Below are 18,420 nucleotides of genomic sequence, written 5' to 3' on the forward strand. Positions count from 1 at the left end.
GTCATTAAAAGATTTAATGAAAAATAATATTCCAAAAGCTTACATGCTTATACACTAAATACATGTTTAATTGATATGGCATATCAAAAAGTAAGTTATTTGAAACTGCAGTCTAATAATTACACCTAAGTCATTGCAAAAAGCAATCTCTAAAATTATTTGTGCATTCCAAATACTTGTACAAATCAAGTAAGGAAGTAACAGAAAAACTTAACCTGGAATATTGTGACCCTTAAGCAGTGTGCATGTTCAATATTCACTTTAAAGGCTTTCCTGTCAAGTAATTGCATTTAAATGTTATCATACACAACACCATCTCCTTTATATGTCAGACTAGATTTTGCCTTTTTTTGTTTCAAAGTCGACTTTAAGTTAAGCCAAATGGCACATCATGCACTTATCTGCAAGAATTTACCAAATAAATAAACCCAAAGCCATTCAATGACTAGTTTTGCAGCGATTTTGACTGGCTTCTCAAAACATCATTGTTTCTTGCAGAAGTGTCGCTCATTTACTTGATCAGGGCTATTACGACAGTAAAACCTGTTTACTAAGCTTGCCTTGAAATTCCAGCAGGTCTTAGGTCATACAGGATTTGGTTGTCCTTGTATACTGGCAGTTTTTCTGCAGCGTAAACGAAAAACGAAATGTAAGATAAAAGTGTCATCAATCTTTTTCCCTTAGTCAGCATTTGCTTTGCAAACTGTGTGCAATGAACCGTAACAAAAAATGTCCGGTATTGAACTTTTTGCTCCCTACTGTAGGGTTACCGTATCTGCACGAGCAAAATTCCGGACGTTTAGATAAATATCTCAGGCGACACCAAACATGGATAATAATACGTTATATTGCATGTTGTCACACGCTAGCAACACAAACAGTTTCACTTTTCGTAAAATAGCATAGGATATTATCACAGAGACAAAAGACGAAGTTTTGTTTCCTAACAAGTTACAAAACAAAAAGTTTCCACAGGATCCGGTTATTTTAATTAACAGAGTATTAATAGCTTTTTAGACGCAAAAAATAGCCTTGTTTCACCAACTTGCTTGTAATTCATGCTGATAAGCTGTTTTGCGTGAATGTAGGTAGTCTACCACCATGCACCAAAAACAGCAGACAACAGTTGAAACGTCAACCTTTGATTACCAAAGGAAAAGGAATGTGAAAACTGCTGCAGGTTAGTCTACAGGACGCTTAAGAGTGTTTTTGAAGATTAATTCCGGACACAAATTTTACGCCAAAATTCCGGGCATGTCCGGGAAATTCCGAACGTCTAGTAACAACCCTACTGCTATTTTTCTTTTGCTTCTTTTCAATGGGATTTTGAAGTTGGCCTACTTTTCTTTTTCTTGTTTAAAAGTTTTTTCAACACTCCCATTATCATAACATTTTCTACCAGGCAAGTATTTACAAGCTGAGAATTGAGAACGACTTGACCGCTGCGTAATGTGTTGCCAGTAACCAGCAGTGGCTCTTAAAAATTTTTTGGTTGAGGTGAGGTTTTGTACTGAGTTAAACTTAAAGAAAATAACCCTAAAACTTGTTCATGTCCTGAAAAATTGGTTGTTTGTTTTACAAATCTGATCCAATTGCGAACCGCAGTATCTGCAGCTTGACCAAAGAGACCAAGCAGTTTATGCAAATTGGCTACAGCGGTCAAGTGGTATTACAGTCCGGCCACAGCGGTGTCAAGAGGTCAGGTGGTATTTGCAGACAACCGTCGGTAAGCAGGTTTCTGTGTTACCTGGCAACTGCAACATAAGTTTCTGATTTTTACCTTGTGTATTTGATTCAACCTAGAACCCATGTGTTCATCAAGAGGAGTTGATTTCATCAGCAGACCTGATAAATTTATACATGGGGTCCTTTGCTACAGACTTGGACAACTAGATAATAACTCTAGTTGTCTAATTCGTCAAATTAGAGCAAAATGGCGGTAATTCTAATTACAATCTAATTTAGATATACCTAGTAAGCTCTAATTCTAATCTAATTCACAATTTTCCCCAAAACGCTAGTTTGTCCAACAGCATTTTTAGGCATGTGATACAAGTATGTCCAAAGCGCACAAAGCTATGTCACCAACAAGGCCAAACCACATCACTGAAACATGTAAACGAGATTTAACCACGCTGAATTATACAGTTCAAAACGTGCAAATCGTGGAGTTTAAATTTGAGATGTACCACAGTTGGTTAGGTTTCAAATCTAATTCTAGTTCGAATTCTAGTTTAATTTATGTTTTTTGAGAAAGTGGTAATTCTAATTCTAATCTAAATTGTATAAATTGGGATGCTCTAATTTTAATTCTAATCTAATTTGAAAAAACGAAAAAAAAATCTAGTTGTCCAAGTCTGCTTTGCTACAAAAAGATTAAAAAATAGTACACTGGTGATGCGAAAACTTGGCCAAATCGAAAACGTTTAGGCATTTGGCGTACACTACAGAAATAACATTTTTAAAAATGTGTGGTGGTTGTACAAATGATACAAATGTGGTGGTTATGGAAATAAAACTATTTTGCAAATATTTCATTCGTTTTTTTCGACATCGACCCGAATCTAAAATTGGGTTTTACATGTGGTGGTTGTGATTCGAGGTTTCAGTTTTGTTTTACAGAAAAAGCCAAAGAAACAAAAAGTGTGCCTATTCACAATAAACTCACTTCAAAACAATCATCAGAATCAACTGACAAACTTGATAACTCACTTGGCGCAAAATACGTTAAATGTTTTCACAAAAACTACGAAATTAAAAACAGATTTTTGGCAAAAAAGAATAAAACCACAATAAAAGAAAAGTTGTGTCACTGCTTCTCAACCATCGTCTTTCAAGATGCGGACAGTGTCCTTTCGCGTGATGTAGCTTAAGCCAGATGCCACAGTCGTGACAGCGGTGATTCCCCACAAACACTTTAGAATCACGTGATCTGTTAGGTCAAAGGCGGGCGCTGCCACCGAGCACCAAATTAAAACCATTTGCAAGGTTGTGTTTACCTGGAAATAAAAAATACACGACCATAACAACATGTTCACACAGTACATTTTTTATTTTTACAACCCTAACATAATGCTTGATTTTACCACTTAAAGCCAAGTTAACATCGCACATTTACATGTTAAGTGCAGAAAATGTATAAACTCGGTACAATTTCTGACACTTTATTGAAAACAACATGTTAAAATTTGTTAGCAATTTGTTACCTTGCTAATGAATGTTGGTGAAAGTTTTGCATTGACTAGAGTAGGATCAAAAAATCGTTTCAGTGTTCTAGGTGGTGGGCAAGTTCGAAATCGAAGATAAAACACCGAAGCTATTAGCAGCAAATCTCGGCCAATAAACAACAAAGTAAGAGGCACTACAAAACAAATTTTGTTTTAGCAAAACAATTACCTTTGCTTTACAAAAATAAAACAAGAATAACTCCACTGATGGCAATATGCCACACCACACAAGTCATTTGACAAGTTTCAATCAAACATTTAAATATAATGCTGTGCAGTAAAGTTGCATTACGCAACCAGCTATTTACATGGAATAATGTTGACATAGGTTAGGGCACCACATAACACAGCAACCAGAATCTTATCTGCCAATGGATCCAATGCAGAACCAAGAGCTGACTGTTGTGAAGGCCAACGCCTTGCAATCTGACCATCTATCTATAAATTAAATTCCAATTTAGCAATAAAATCAATGTTTTATATTGTAGTTGTCAGATATTATTTTAAATATTGTAATCTTGAACAGAGTGAAAAAAAATACCTTCAAGCAACCTGTTAGAGAAAACAGAAAAGTTATCATAACTTACCACATCAGATACACTGGCCAGTACAAACAAAGTCAAAGCCATTTTGTGTTGATTTGTAATGACCAAATGTGCAAGATATGGTGTAAGGCAAAGTCGACAAAGTGACAGCAAATTGGGTATAGTGTAAATGTTTTCTCTCTGTAAGTAATACAAATTTTTCTCTCTGTAAAAATACATCTTTTATGTGGAGTCTGTTTGACTTGAATTTGGCTTTGCCAATAGCATGTTTTGACTTGAAAATGGCATAGTTAAAGAGATAGCAAGTAAACGTACAGATGAATACCAAGTTGTTTTGTAACTAAGGGCCCACAAAATCACATAAGGGTACAGATATGTTTGTCCTGCAGTCAATTATCTGTTTTATGTAAAGGAAGTTGAATATGAAAAATTTAAAATATTAAATGCAAATTCAACTCTAAAACAGTCATTACCACTTTTGGTCAAATTCGTATATTCAGGATATTTCTACAAATTGGATAAATGTGAGACGAACCTTTACTGGCAGTTCAGAGATTTTTTCCTGCTTCTCTTCATTGTCCAACAAATTTTCCCATTTATCTGGTTGATCCTTGTTTTGACCGTCAGAATAGAATCGGGGACCAAAAAATTGTAATGGAATTTGTTGAAAACATATTTTTATGTCAACCAATCTCTTGCTTGCTTTTAGTCCACAGTCGGAAACACAAGACTTTTTTGGACACCAAACACTGCAAGAGGATAACTTTGAGAAAGATGTGTATTTGCAATACACCAATTTTAACTGGAGATTCCTTTTCAAACAAATTGTAAAACAACGCCTAGCAATATCCATCAACACAGCTAATTTCTACAATCATCAATTTATGATTAAGTTCAACGGCCATCTAAAACAGGAAAAGTGCATGAAATAAAATTAAAATTTCAAGCCATGCCAAACTGTCGGTTCTGGACAAGAATTACGAAGATCGCACAAGAGGTCAAGTGCATTTGACCCATATAACTTGCTGTTGCTAATCTCAAAGTCAAATTTTTTTGGGGTTCAAAAACCGAGTCAAGTCTTTAGAAAATGCGACTAAGTCGAGCAAGCCACGAACTAAAAATCGTTTGTTTTTTATGCACGTGCAGCAGAGAAGAGCACCCGTTCAAGATTTTTTGCTGAGTAATGATTTTTTTCTGAGATGATTTGGAATTTATTACTGAAACAGATTTTTATTTTTTTTTCCAATTTTTTTGGGTGGTCAGGAAATTGTATTTTCTTTGTAGGACACCAAGGGGACACTTAGAAACACGTATTTCTGGGTTTTATTTAGTTGTTCACGTGATGTTCTCGTTTTACCAACATCAATAGCTACCGTATTTACTAGGCTTATATTGTTTTTTTACCTGCCGTTTAATCGCGGTGGTACTAAATATCGTATTGGGCCGCATGTTACCGCATGTGGTCGCATGTGGCCACATGTGACCGCATGTTATCACACGGCAGGAATCTGTGAAGGACTTAAATATGCTTTTACGAAAAAATAATTTTGCGGACTTTTGAAAGCGCTGACGGTTAGAGCTATTAGGGTTGGGTGAAGGTTTGAAATTAAAATCAATCTAGAATCTGGTCTATTTTACCCCTGATGGGGCTGGAATTCTTACATTTCAAATAACTGGTGTATTTTAAGAGGAATCACATGCGGTCACATGCGGTCACATGCGGCCCCACGCGGTCACATGCGGTCACATACGGTATTTAGTACCACCCGTTTAATCGGGGGCGGCTTACATTTCAATTTCATACCGATATTATTTCTACACTCCAACTTTTTAAATTGTTTGGGTTTCAAAACTTGTATACATGTACAGATTATACGTCGATATACGTTCTGTTGGGCACAGTAACAAGATGTGGGCAAATGGTTGTAGTATGCATATAACAACGGAAAGATGTTTTTTAACACCTCTACATGTGGCTTACAATCGTGGGCGGCTTACAATCGAGTAAATACGGTATCTACAGCGTAAAGTTGTCTCTGATAATATTTTGTCATTCAACACTTTTATTATCACTAAACACAAAAATACTTGAGTAACTTGGACACAAACTGTGTTGGTGTCGGATCTGGATGCAGGCTGCTTCCTGTCATTGTGTTTTTGAGTAATAAAAATAACTCAACTGACTACGAGCGACACAAAGTTGTGAGTGGGACAGAAGTTGGACGCGTCACCCCGAACCAGGGCCAAACCCGATTAAAATAAGTAATCCCTGAACTAGGCCCCCCAATTGTGGCACAATTTAAAGATGGACCCCTTCAACAAACTTAAGCCGAAAACCGACCCAAAAAGCCCTAAACTCAGACCTGGCAGGCAGTTCGATCAATGTGGACTCCTTGTATGGACATATCATATTAATCTGTGCATCGAGGATAAAAAAGAAACAAAAAATAGATATAGTATGAGGCCTTAATTATACCTTCCCTATGTTCAAATGTCACAGTGGTAGTATTTTGATTCTTCGTTTCCTCATTATAGTACGTGCGTAACATAATCATCGACAAAAAGATTTCAAGACTTACATCAGTTGCATAATCTGTCATCAAGTTAGAATGACCGATTGATGACAAAATGCGGGTGAATATGTTAACTCCAGAATCTGATTTTGATCATTCTAGCAAATGCTGATTTACCTGTCTCTGATGCGTAACATTTTTGATAGCTCTTGGTAGTAGCCTAAGCGTCGGCGGTGAAATAATAAGCCTATACTGCCTACAATAGCCTTAACTAAACCTCTTTCCTTCTACGAAAACACACCTGCGTTTCATTTTATCCTACAACAAACTATGAACATAAATATTGACTTTGTAGATTTTACCTCCTCCCACAAAAGTAAAAAATTCCGAAAAAGTCTATAAAATCTACCAACTTGCATTACTACAGTACACTTCTTGGTTGGTTATAGCCTATAGTCCTATACTGTGGTAAGACTTCAGATAGAAACCATGCACAAGTTTTCATTTTTTGTCTTGTATCTTTTTGCTGTGGTTCTCGTTGCTAATGTGTATGGGGGTTTCGTTTGGCCGATATGTTTGAATAGATGTGTTTGTTTACAAAATTAGAATGGTTTGAAGTGACGTTTCCATTTCAAATATCCATTATTTAGCATAAACAATTTTTATCTTATACCTAACTTTTTATTTAAATAATACATTATGTTAAAAATTGTCTTGTCTCACAATGTGTTTGTAAAAGGAAAACTTTTGTTAACTTCTTTCACAGGGACAAGATCCGGTGGGAATTGACCCAACTCGGTAAGCAGTAACCAAAATTTGTAAAAAAAATATTGGACCCAATAGATTGATTTAAAACTAAACTTTTGTTTGTTGCAGCACTAAGGCAACTTGAGCAGAACAGAGACATCCAAAATCTTGTCGAGAAAGTCCAGGACATGAAGGAATCTCAAACCTTTTGGGAACAAAACGAAATCCAAGAATAAACCAATTGAAGGTAAAATGTATGTAGGCTTTATCAATCGCATATCAAGGTAAATTACTCGTTTTTGTTGCAACGCAAATTGCCTATTTCGTAGCATATTAATTCTATCGTCTTACTTTGCGATGTCCTTGTCGTATTCTCACGTATTTGCTAAGCTTCAACGGGAATCTGACATGCTGTGGCTGCACAATTGTTGTGACAATGACAAATTGGATAAAGTAAAGTTTAATTGGACTTGAAATGATTTCGCTGCAAGCTTTTCGTGTCGCTTCGAGTTCATGAAAAAAAAATTTGTTCATTTTTTTGTAGGAAACAATTCGTCCTGCATGATGAAACAGTTCGGTTTACCGTTCAGTTATTGTCACTGATTGAAATAAAACATTAACTGGATTTCATTGTGGTGCAGTGGTAAATGAAAACAAAGATAGAATAAATCAGCTGAAGATAGACCAGCTTTTTTTGCCAATAATAAATTCTGATAACAAAACATCCATAGAATCAAAAATTCTCGACACTGATACCGTTAAAAGTCTCTCTTTTCCTCTAATAATGTTTGAATTTATACTTTACATCACACCATGTTAGCATTAAATTTACATCACTCTTTAGTATTTTGCGAAAGGACAACACCGAACATATAATCTCATTCTGTTAGGTAAACGTGGCTGGTGACCAGGGAGTCCAACCGGAACTGAACCCGAACCCGCGAACCGGTTTGAGCGGTTTATTTCATTAAACCCGAACCGAACCCGAACCGCCAGTTTCGATTTTTTAAAAATCCGAACCGGAGTTGAACCCCATATTTTGTTTGGCGTTGGACCCGAACCGGAACCGAACTAGTACAAAATGCAGTCTGTTTTCTATTTTATGATTTTTTTCAAAACAGCGCACTGAAGAATACGCGAGATAGCACTTATAGGGCGTGTCAAAAATTACAGTGTACGGGCAAAATTTTTTTGGAGTCTGATAAGGCCAGGTAGATGATGGGTAGAATTAATTTGAAACAAATAAAAATTTGAACCGGTTTAAAAACCGCAAACCGGTTCGGACCGGATAATTTGCCCAAACCGGAACAAAACCCGAACCCGAAAATATACATTTTTAAAAACCTAAACCGAACCCGAACCCGTAAAAACAAAACCAAGTGAACCCGAACCGAACCTGAACCCATATGACAAGCGGTTCGACTCCCTGCTGGTGACCATCTAGTTTTATTGTGTAAAAATAAAACATGTTTTTCTAAACCTAACTTTGATTAGATTGACCAGAATAACTATAATGGCCTATAACAGGGGTGGCCAATTAACTGCGGCTCACGAGCCCCATGCGGCTCTTTCTGCCTTTGATTGCGGCTCTTTAATGTTGCACATGAATAACTGCAAAGTTTAGCCAAAAAAACGTTGTTGAGAAATTACTGCAAAAAACGAAAGATAAACAGGAAAATATAACTTTTAAAACAGAATGAGAGGAGGAGTTTCCATTCATTGATAATGGAGGTAAACCTGTTTGTCTTATTTGTCAATCTTCGCTCAGTCATTACAAAACTAGTAACTTGAAACGTCGTTACGAATCTAAACACAAAAACTTTCCCATCATATCAGCCTAATTTCAAACACCTTGCAGCCCAGGTGAAGACACACAGTACGCGTATCACTACACAACAATCATTATTTGATAGCGTACACTTCATCGTGAGTGAATGAATTCGTTCTTGATTTTTTTGTCTTGCGGCTCTTGAAAAACTAAGTTTTGTGATATAAGGCTCGAGCATGAAGCAGGTCTGGTCACCCCTGGCCTATAATGTAAACAGATCTTTATGATGACTAACTTACTTTAATGTTAATTGAGAACAACACATAAAGACGTTTAAAAGTTTTTGATTACGCAACAATGGGACCATTCTTGGTTTTTTTAAGAAAGCACAAAACATAATGGTCATGTACATTTTTACATTTCCTCGTGCCGTTAGTGTTCTCCAACGGCAATGTCAATAATTTGTGAAACTCGACAAACAACATTTTCACGGTACTTTAAACCCTTCCCCACTGTTCAACAACGCAGACAAAAGCAATATCGGTGATTCCCAGTAGCTTGAAGCGTTAAACCGCATTTCCAATACCCCTGAATGACTTAGCAAATTCACGGTTTTTCGTGGTACTGCAAAGCAAACACTTTTGTGTTTTGTACGCCTGAGCTCTTAAAATCACACACAGTTTAACGTTTGTTAATATTTAACCGAGTCCTTGAAAGTCTTTGTAAGTTGCAAGTCATGCCACCAAAACCACAGCGTAAGCCCAAGAAACGAGACGGTACAGTGGTTTAAAAGATTCGCTTTCGAATCTGGTTTTTCAAATGACGCTCGTTTGGAGAATAGACAGACATGTCAAAACCCAGCATTATAGCAGTTGTTTTGCAATGAAGTATACGACAGATTTATTAGGTTGTTTTACTTTTTGATAGAATATAGCAAATACATAAGTTGTATTTAGTTAAATCACGAAAAAGCAAAAAAATGGGTATTGTGTTATATCATCTCGACGCTAGTCCACCAAGCCGTTCTGTGCTTATGACCTTAAAAGCACTTAAGCTAGAATTTGAAATAAAGCCAGTTGATTTGTTTGCTGGAGAACATAAGAAGCCTGAATATTTAAAGATAAACCCAAGAGGAAAAGTCCCAGCCCTAGTCGATGGGAAATTACAGCTTTCTGAAAGGTATATGATACGATGAGTTGGTTTTTGGTTAGTACATTATTGCTATGTTGGAATAAAGCGCACGTATAACGTTAATTTACGGACCCATAATCTTTCCGCTTTTGTTGGTCGTGTAAAAGACTAAAATCATTCGACCAGTGCCTAGTTAAGCACTAAAATCTTTTGGATCAAAAAATACCTTTCGGATCAGTTTTAGAAGATATCTGGACAAGTGTTGCCAAATGTTTTTAAGTAAACATATGTTAAATACGTGGGCTTCTACAAACTTGCAAATTACCGAAACCGAAAACAGTAAGGCACTTAACCGAACAAGCAAAGGGCGCCCGCACACACTCACACACCACTCAAAGCAACGGGAATTATCCCAAGAGTTGGAGATAAGTCCCGAAAAACACCTTTGAAAAGCGCTTTAATGTGGCATTAGGCAGTCAAACAAATTAAAAATAAGGCTTGTTTCATCTATCCACCGAAGGCAAATATTGACTAGGCGCAGGCAAATTATGCTGGTTGCTGGTACAAGATTGCCAGACTTTAACTTATATTTTTTGACATGTTTCAGCCGAGCGATCATTCAGTATTTGATCAACAAATATGCGAAAGGAGCAGACAAAGCTCTTTACCCAGACGACCCGGACAAACGTGTTCTGGTTGACATGGAACTCTATATTTCAGAAATTGTGTTTGAAGCTTTTCTCGGCCTTGTAAGTATAGTGGTTGCTTGCTTACATTCATACAAAACCACACTGGTTATTATCAATTCTGACAGAACTGTTTTTAACTATATTATGTGTCACACAGCTATGGTAAACAACCTAATTGTTAAATGCACAGTCTATTGAAATGTAAAAAATGCAAGGCTGCTCCTGCAGAAGCTTTAAATATTGCCGTGTTTGTCACGCCCAAAAATTCTCTTGCATATTCGGTTTTAGGTTTTTGAGTCAAAAATTGCAGGGCAACATTTCAACATTCCATATGCGAATGTTTAAACATTTAGACTCATGACCAAAACAACGCAAAAGCGATGTAACACTTATCGCAACAGTCGACCTTAAACATTTTTTCTCTGATACATTAACCTGCAAAACTGTACCTTAATTTTGCCGCGTATTGAGTTACATGGTATTTGCTTCTAGAACCCACCTGCCATGTTACTTAAGGGCGAAAAACCCAGCAAAGAAAAAGTCGAAGCGGTCCAGAAATGTTTAAAGGACATTAATGACCGACTGGAGGGGAAACAGTACCTGGCGGGAAATACCCTCACAATTGCAGGTTTGATGTTTAAGAGTTCGCCAGAAGCTTATTTACACCCCACTGGGTGTATTTGGGTACTTAAATAATAGTGTATCGGATACGTTTCGGCTTTCTCACACTTATTACGTTTTGAAATTAACATTATTGGTGTGCAAATGAAATCGGTTTGTTTTACAGACTTTAGCAGTTACGCGAGCGTGGTCTTTATCAAAATCTTGATTGACGACATGGGCAAAATTCCAAACGTGGAAGCATGGATGCAGCGCATGCAGAAGCTGCCATACGACGACGAGGTCAATGGACAAGTTATGAAAAAACTTGCCGTTATGCTTCAGGAGAAATTGAACCCGAAAAAGCAAACACAATTTTAAGTTTATTGACGTAGTGTTGAGCATGTGTATTAAACTAAAATATTTTTTGCTGAGTAATGTAATTGGTCGTAGCGTGATAAAATTACAGCTACGTTTCTGGGTTTTTGTTTTGCTCTAATGACGTTTTGACATGCTTTTAACTATTCTTGACAAATATATTTCAATTGAGTTATGTTGTATTCAAAGTGTCAAAAAATACCGTTACTTAACCTAATGAGTCAAGATGCACATAAAATCATAACTGGGATCAGCCCTAAAGCGAAGCTACTGCGAAGTATACTAGGTAGGTAACGGTGCTTGACTTTCAACGGATGCCCCCATGAGCCAGTAGAGCGCGAGTGCCGGAAAGACTGCTGCCGTGGGTTCGAATCCCACCGCAAGCTTCCAGCCTACGCCTTGCCATATGGGAATACTTGGCGACCTGCTGGTTCGGTAGAACGGCTTGGACTTGGAGTACTGCTTATGTGATTTATCCTTATGATTAACGGAGTTGTGGGAAAACAGTTTACCACAGAAGTCCTGAATTGATTTACCGACGTGATTTAACCTAACGAAATCCCCCCCAAAACAATCCCTTTTTCATCGTACTTGTCCCATGTGATGAAGACTTTTTGAAACTTTTGTTTATTAACGTATTCATACATATTTTATAGTAATTTCTTTGTTTGAATCTTGGCTTATTTCTTTGGATTTAACTTTTCCTGACAGTAAGCTGTGGCAGTCTGCATGGCTTTATCATTGACAGCTTCACTGTAGGGAAGGGCCTTCATTCGCCCCATCCAGAGTACGAGCTTAGGAAATTCACCGAAAGCAGAGAACTTCAAAAGGTCGAGAAACAAAACAGCGGTGTATCCAAAAAAATCTGTGCAAAAACGTATTATTTTTAATTCGCATACTAAACTTAACAGCGGAGTTTACTGCGACTAATTTGTAAACCAGACAAAAATATCAGAAAGTTTAGGCACTTACCGGCAATTGTTAAGGTATCTCCGACAAGGTAGTTTTGATTTTCCAATCGCTCGTCGAGAAATTTTAAAGCGGATTTCGCTGCGTCCAATTTGTCGTCTTTTGGTTTCTCTCCGCGCTGAAAGATTCCTCCAATATTCTTCAAAAAAACACCAATGATCGCGAAACAATTACAGCTGAACTTTGGTTTGTAATACACAGCAGGATCTCATTGCTTGGATGTATTTTAGCTTAGACAGCCATTTGTGTCAAAAATCGAAATTTGATAGCCTACACAGTTTTGTCCCAAATTACAGCAACAGAAAAATGTAAATAATGCACATACCATGTATTCGATTATTTGATCAAACACCCACTCCGTTATATAGAGGTACATGTCGACTTGCACACGTTTTTCCGGGTCTGTAGGATACAGTGATTGCTTCTCTCCTTTCGCGTACTTGTTGCAAAGATAGGCTGCAATTGCGCGGCTGAAATAAATATGAATGTATATGTCAAGGCTACAGAAGTCCAAGCAAAGGGTTTAGTAATTTCGCGTTTGGTTTGGTTGAAACAAGTAGGAAAAGCAGATGTTGTGTACAATCGATTTAACAATGCTCAAACAAACCGTAGGCTGTATTTCTATGTGTGCAAATAGTCAGGCTCCCAAGTTTTCAGAAAAAATGGAACCTGTGTGCTCCTTATCTGCCCAAATGACAATCTAGTATAGGCTCTCTTTCAAACTTTCTTCACAAAACTTTTACTAGGTTACGTCACATACCTTTCGGCCAGTTTTAAGTCTCCATCAACAAGAGCAGGGACCTTGCCTCTTGGATTAATCGCCAAAAATTCGGGTTTTTTCTGTCCCCCTTGAAAAAGTTCGACGATGTTGGTTTTGTATTCCAGGCCAAGCGCTTTTAAAGTCATCTCGACGGAGCGACTTGGTGGACTGACGTCATAATGGTAAAATTGGATTACCATAATTATTATCTGAATGTTATGCAAAACCGTGAGATTTTAAACAGGTGAAATTACTGAAAATTGTAAGTGAAATGTAAATGTAAGGTACTACTCCAAACAGGCCTAAAGGAACGACTCAAGAATTACCTTCTGCACAAATACTATACTATAAAGTTGCCATGCATTAACATCAAATAAACTTTTTTTGCAAGTACAACACACAACGAATTGTCACAATATAACTTTTTAAAACAACGCCAATAAACTTTGAAAGATTGATGAACATTACATAAACGTTACGAAGCCGTAAGCAAGCTAAGCTATCGGCCGCGCCCTTGCAAACTTTTTCAAATAGGCCTACCACTAACAGTTAGCAAACAGGAACCGAGTGGTATGACAAACACCATTTCATTGGTTAACTCGCTTCACGTGTATTTGCTGTTTAAATCGCGCACGTTAGCAAATCTGTTCAAGTTTTGCCGAGTCATGTCAGTATGCTGAAAGGCTCAATAAATATAAATTTGCCAAGTGGCTTAAGCAAAACTTTACATGTGTTATATACATCGAACATCAAGGATTTACATTGCTCTTTGAAGTATCATTTTAAAACTTTTATGGTGTGGGCCCAGTGTTTTTTTAAGGTGTATTGGGGGACCGTTTCGGCGGTTTTTCAGCGGTTTCCCAAAATTTGGACTTGCAACTACAGTAGAAAAGTAATGGTTGTTTCTCGCTATGTCTTGTCGATAATACGAATATAGCCTACGATCAATAGTTCACGTCCGGAAAAAAGAATAAGTGGAGGTACAGCTAACAGCTGAATCAAAGAGTTATTCACAAAAGAAGTGCACCTTCGATACTCGTCAATGTTTATTTCTGATTTATGGCGCATAATGATCAGTTTTTACGTGTGGAAACATAACAAGCAGAAGCCAACTAGCACACTTTGTTTGATTGTGCAGCAAACTTGTTTGGCGGCCGTGTTGGGCAGGCTGTTTGGTCGCTGTCACAATCATTTAAGCTGTGAAAAAATTTATTCTGTGATTGTGCACTGCCAGTAGCCTAATAAATAATTCGTTTAAGCAAATATGGCTATTTTTTGGTATTTAAATGAAACACTTGCGGTCTCTTAAAACTACTTAGCGGTCACCCAAACCAAACCTTAAAAAAAACCTGGGTGTGGCCATACCTTTCACAGTGCCGCCCTTCGCAAGTCACTTCAAACTGTTCTTATGTCACTTGCTTGCTTGGGAATTGCAAACGAGGCTCATATATGACAGCTTTGGATTCAAACCCTATGGCAGTTCTACTCCTTGAAATTTGATGTTGTGCTTTTATTAACACCCACATTTTGCTTTTTTCTGTTCTGTAACTGTAATTATATTTCACACCTCACGCCAAACACTTCGGTGTGGCAAATAATATTTGTAGGAAAATTTTGATGAATGTGATGATAGAAAACAATCAATAACGCAACATGCATCAAGTGCATCGACATTCACAAAAACTGTGCAAACAAAATTCCGTCAGTCTGTCTTGACACAGCGTCACCACTCACCACCGCATGGGTACAAGACGTCCAACAACGCGGTCAATACACAGCAAAGTGTAAGTTTGTTAGTACTCAAACGAGTAGTTAGGGTCTTGCAGTGTAAAGTAACCTTTGTTACAACTTATCAAAATCCTGATCGACAACACAGGCACGGACAGGTTATGAAAAAACTTGCGGCCGTTATGCTTCAGGAGAGCTCAACCCGAATAAGCAAACACAGTTTTATTGGCGTAGTGTTGAGCATGTGTATTAAAGTAAAAAAATTTTTGATAATTTTTTTAATTGCTCTTAGCGTGATAAATTTATAGCAACGCTTTATGTTTTGCTCTAATGCCGCTTTGGCACAAATTCTCTTGACTAATATTTTAATAGAATTATCTTGTGTTCAAAGCGTCTGAAATACAAAACTTTGCCACCGTTACTTATCCCTAGGACTAACGAAAAATCATTCACAATATAGGTCCTAAATTGGCATCCCAACAAACTGTCAAGAGAAACATCTTATTTCTTCACTGAATTTTAAACGACTGAAGTATCTTCCTTCATACCTCAGTTTTAAATGCCTGTCAAAGAAAACATTTCCCCTTTTTCTTTAAAACACTTTTTTTTAACTTTTATTTATAATTGATTTCGTTTACTTAAATTAATAATAAATGGTATCGTTTGACTTATTTCTGAGCATTCAACTTTTCCTGAATGGCAGCTGTCGCATCCTGGAGAGCTTTACCATTGACAGCTTCGTTGTAGGGAAGGGCCTTCATTCGCCCTAACCAGAGTACGAGTTTGGGAAATTCACCGAAACCAGAGAACTTCAAACAGTCCAGAAATGTAACAGCGGTGTACCCAAAAAAATCTGAGAAAAAGTGTAATACTATTATTTGCATCCTGATCTAAATTTGAAACGGATTTCTTGTATGTAGCCTAATGTTTTCAATTGTAAAACAAATGGGAATGCTAAAAATTTTACGTCCTCACCTGCAATTGTTAAGGTATCTCCAGCTAAGTACTTTCGACTTCCCAATTGATCGTCAAGAAATTTTAAAGCGGATTTCGCTACGTCCAATTTCTCATCTTTTTGTTTCTCACCACGCATAAAAATCCCACCGATGTTCTGTCGAAAACAAACCAAGAACATATTTTGCGCAAGGCGTTTGGAAGTGGAAATATACGTAAAATGGCGCAGAAAAAAGGCCGAATCTGACTCTTATGGAGGTCTTGGACATAACTTTTAAACTTCCACATATAAATCTATGCACAATAAATATGGTTACAGCGGTCAAGGGTCTCAGCGGGCAATAAATTTACGATAAATTGACATGCATGAGAGATTTTAAAGGATTCACCTGATTTTATCCGAGTTGTTTTCACTGTGTTACTATAGCATCATGTTGTCAAAACGTCACTATCAAAAAACTTAACGAGACTTCGTTTTTTCAACAGTGTTGCAGGTTTAATTTGTTTTCGGAATAATTTTCTTAAAAAGAAAAGAGGTCAAAGACTAAATGAGAAAGGGACGAGAATCTCTGTCTTATCTGATTGGAGCTGCTTGTATAAAGACTGCTGTTATTTGACCCACACAAACCAGTCCCAACGTCTGCCGTTATTGACCCACACAAACCAGTCCCAACGTCTAGCGACCCATAAATACTTTCAACACCCTACCGGATTTTTTGCGAAAGCGTGCTAAGCTTACCATGTATTCCATCATTTGATCAAAGACCCACTCCGTTATATAGAGGTACATATCGACCAACACACGTTTATCCGGGTCTGTAGGGTACAGGGATTGCTTCTCTCCTTTAGCGTACTTGTTGCAAAGATAGGCTGCGATTGCGCGGCTGAAATTGATATGAATGTATATGTCAAGCTACAAAAGTCCGAGCAAAGAGTTTGCTATTTTCGCGTTTTATTGTTTTGGTTGACACAAGTAGGAACAATGCAGAAGCTGTAATATACGTAAGTATATTATCATTTTACTATGCTCAAAGCATCCGTATGTAGGCTATCTGTGTTTCAAATTGCCAGTCATCCATGTTTCATAAAAAATGCAACCAGGTGGAGGACTGATAAACTTTTTTGCTCTCACAGAAAACATTTAAAAGGTTACGTCACATACCTTTCCGACAGTTTAAGGTTTCCATCAACGAGAGCTGGGACCTTGCCTCTTGGATTTATCGCCAAAAACTCGGGTTTTTTTTGTTCTCCTTGAAAAAGTTCGACTATTTTGGTTTCGTATTCCAGGCCAAGCGCTTTTAAAGTCATCTCGACGGAGCGACTTGGTGGGCTGATTCCATAGTGGTAAAATTCGATCACCATGTTAATGATTCAATGTTATGCAAAATTAATCGTGGAACTTGTGAAATCACTGAAATTTGTAAGCGAAATATGAATGTAAGGTTATACTCCAAACAGCCTTAAAGGAATGACACTAGAACTGCCTTCTGCACAAATAGGCCTACTATGAAGTTTTAGCCTATTTATTAGCCTGCATTAGCCTAACTCAAATAAACTTTATTTTTTACAAATACAACACACACTACAACTTTTTAAAACAACTTCAATAAACTTTGGAGAAATATTGTACATTACATAAACGTGACAGAATCGAAGCGGGAGCAGACAAGCTATCGGTCGCGCCCTTGATATTTTTTCTTATTCCACTCGACGGTTAGCAAACAAGAACCGAGTGGTATGACAAACACCTTTTCATTGGTTAACTTTTGCTCTATATTTGCTGTTTAAATCGCACACGTTAGCAAATCTATTCGAAGTTTGTCGAGTCATCTCAGTTTGCTGAAATGAGTATTTGCCAAGTGGCTAAAGCAATAGAACGCAATGTGTGCTATACATCGAACGTTTAAGATTTACAACCATGGCCTAAACATCCTAACATTCCTAAGTCAACCAAAAGTACTTTTCAAAAAATATTTATGTGTTACTGGATGTTGTCATAACTTTGCTGTGCAAAAATGACTACTGTTACTTGAAGCATTATGTTTCGGTACCACTTCTGGTGAAGAAACAATTGGCGTTACACCGGCGTTTTAAAGGTTCTAATGCCCCTTGCTTGCGAATTTGAAACGAATCTAAGTGTCCTATTAGCTTTGGTTTCAAACCTTATTGCAATTCCGCTCCTTGGAATTTGATGTTATACTTCGAAGGTATTTTATTGACAGCCACATATTGCTTTTTTCTGTGTTGTAATTGTATTTTACACCCAATGACGAACCATGGGTGTGATAAAACTGCAGTGGATTGAACGATTAACTCCACGGCACCATTACAGAGAAACGTAGCATTTGCAAACGAATTTTACCTACATTTCGATAGCGATTGCAATTCCTTGCGGCGAATTGAACCCTTTT

General features: G+C 37.3%; 4 protein-coding genes and 1 long non-coding RNA gene across 6 annotated transcripts; 2 read left to right on the plus strand and 3 right to left on the minus strand.

Annotated features, from left to right (window-relative positions):
- Nucleotides 1-2,018: 2,018 nt before the first annotated feature.
- On the minus strand, nt 2,019-4,682 carry LOC145228405 (cardiolipin synthase (CMP-forming)-like). The gene is made up of 5 exons (XM_080093459.1): nt 4,308-4,682; nt 3,815-3,952; nt 3,536-3,665; nt 3,207-3,361; nt 2,019-2,999 (listed from the first exon to the last, which is right to left on the minus strand). The coding sequence occupies exons 1-5, from the start codon at nt 4,623-4,625 to the stop codon at nt 2,820-2,822; spliced, it is 921 nt and encodes a 306-aa protein (XP_079949585.1). The 5' UTR covers nt 4,626-4,682; the 3' UTR covers nt 2,019-2,819.
- A 35-nt stretch (nt 4,683-4,717) lies between these two features.
- Nucleotides 4,718-7,685, plus strand: LOC145228431 (uncharacterized). 2 transcript variants are annotated; one of them, XR_013860077.1, is made up of 4 exons: nt 4,718-4,952; nt 7,052-7,083; nt 7,162-7,279; nt 7,577-7,685. It is a non-coding gene; the product is annotated as an uncharacterized LOC145228431 (long non-coding RNA). The 2 variants fall into 2 exon arrangements; XR_013860069.1 differs by lacking the exon at nt 4,718-4,952 and adding an exon at nt 4,963-5,776.
- Nucleotides 7,686-9,770: 2,085 nt separating this feature from the next.
- Nucleotides 9,771-11,730, plus strand: LOC145228456 (glutathione S-transferase 1-like). Its single transcript, XM_080093513.1, has 4 exons — nt 9,771-9,979; nt 10,539-10,680; nt 11,113-11,248; nt 11,408-11,730. Exons 1-4 carry the CDS (start codon nt 9,780-9,782, stop codon nt 11,599-11,601), a joined length of 672 nt encoding a protein of 223 aa, XP_079949639.1. The 5' UTR covers nt 9,771-9,779; the 3' UTR covers nt 11,602-11,730.
- Nucleotides 11,731-12,278: 548 nt separating this feature from the next.
- LOC145228298 (glutathione S-transferase D7-like) lies at nt 12,279-13,527 on the minus strand. Its single transcript, XM_080093353.1, has 4 exons — nt 13,328-13,527; nt 12,893-13,037; nt 12,571-12,706; nt 12,279-12,463 (listed from the first exon to the last, which is right to left on the minus strand). Exons 1-4 carry the CDS (start codon nt 13,525-13,527, stop codon nt 12,279-12,281), a joined length of 666 nt encoding a protein of 221 aa, XP_079949479.1.
- Nucleotides 13,528-15,639: 2,112 nt separating this feature from the next.
- On the minus strand, nt 15,640-18,374 carry LOC145228422 (glutathione S-transferase D7-like). The gene is made up of 4 exons (XM_080093482.1): nt 17,172-18,374; nt 16,749-16,893; nt 16,031-16,166; nt 15,640-15,908 (listed from the first exon to the last, which is right to left on the minus strand). Exons 1-4 carry the CDS (start codon nt 17,369-17,371, stop codon nt 15,724-15,726), a joined length of 666 nt encoding a protein of 221 aa, XP_079949608.1. The 5' UTR covers nt 17,372-18,374; the 3' UTR covers nt 15,640-15,723.
- Nucleotides 18,375-18,420: the final 46 nt, after the last annotated feature.

The sequence above is a fragment of the Phallusia mammillata genome, chromosome 1 (genome assembly GCF_965637545.1).
Source record: "Phallusia mammillata chromosome 1, kaPhaMamm4.hap1.1, whole genome shotgun sequence".
Lineage (NCBI taxonomy): Eukaryota > Metazoa > Chordata > Ascidiacea > Phlebobranchia > Ascidiidae > Phallusia > Phallusia mammillata.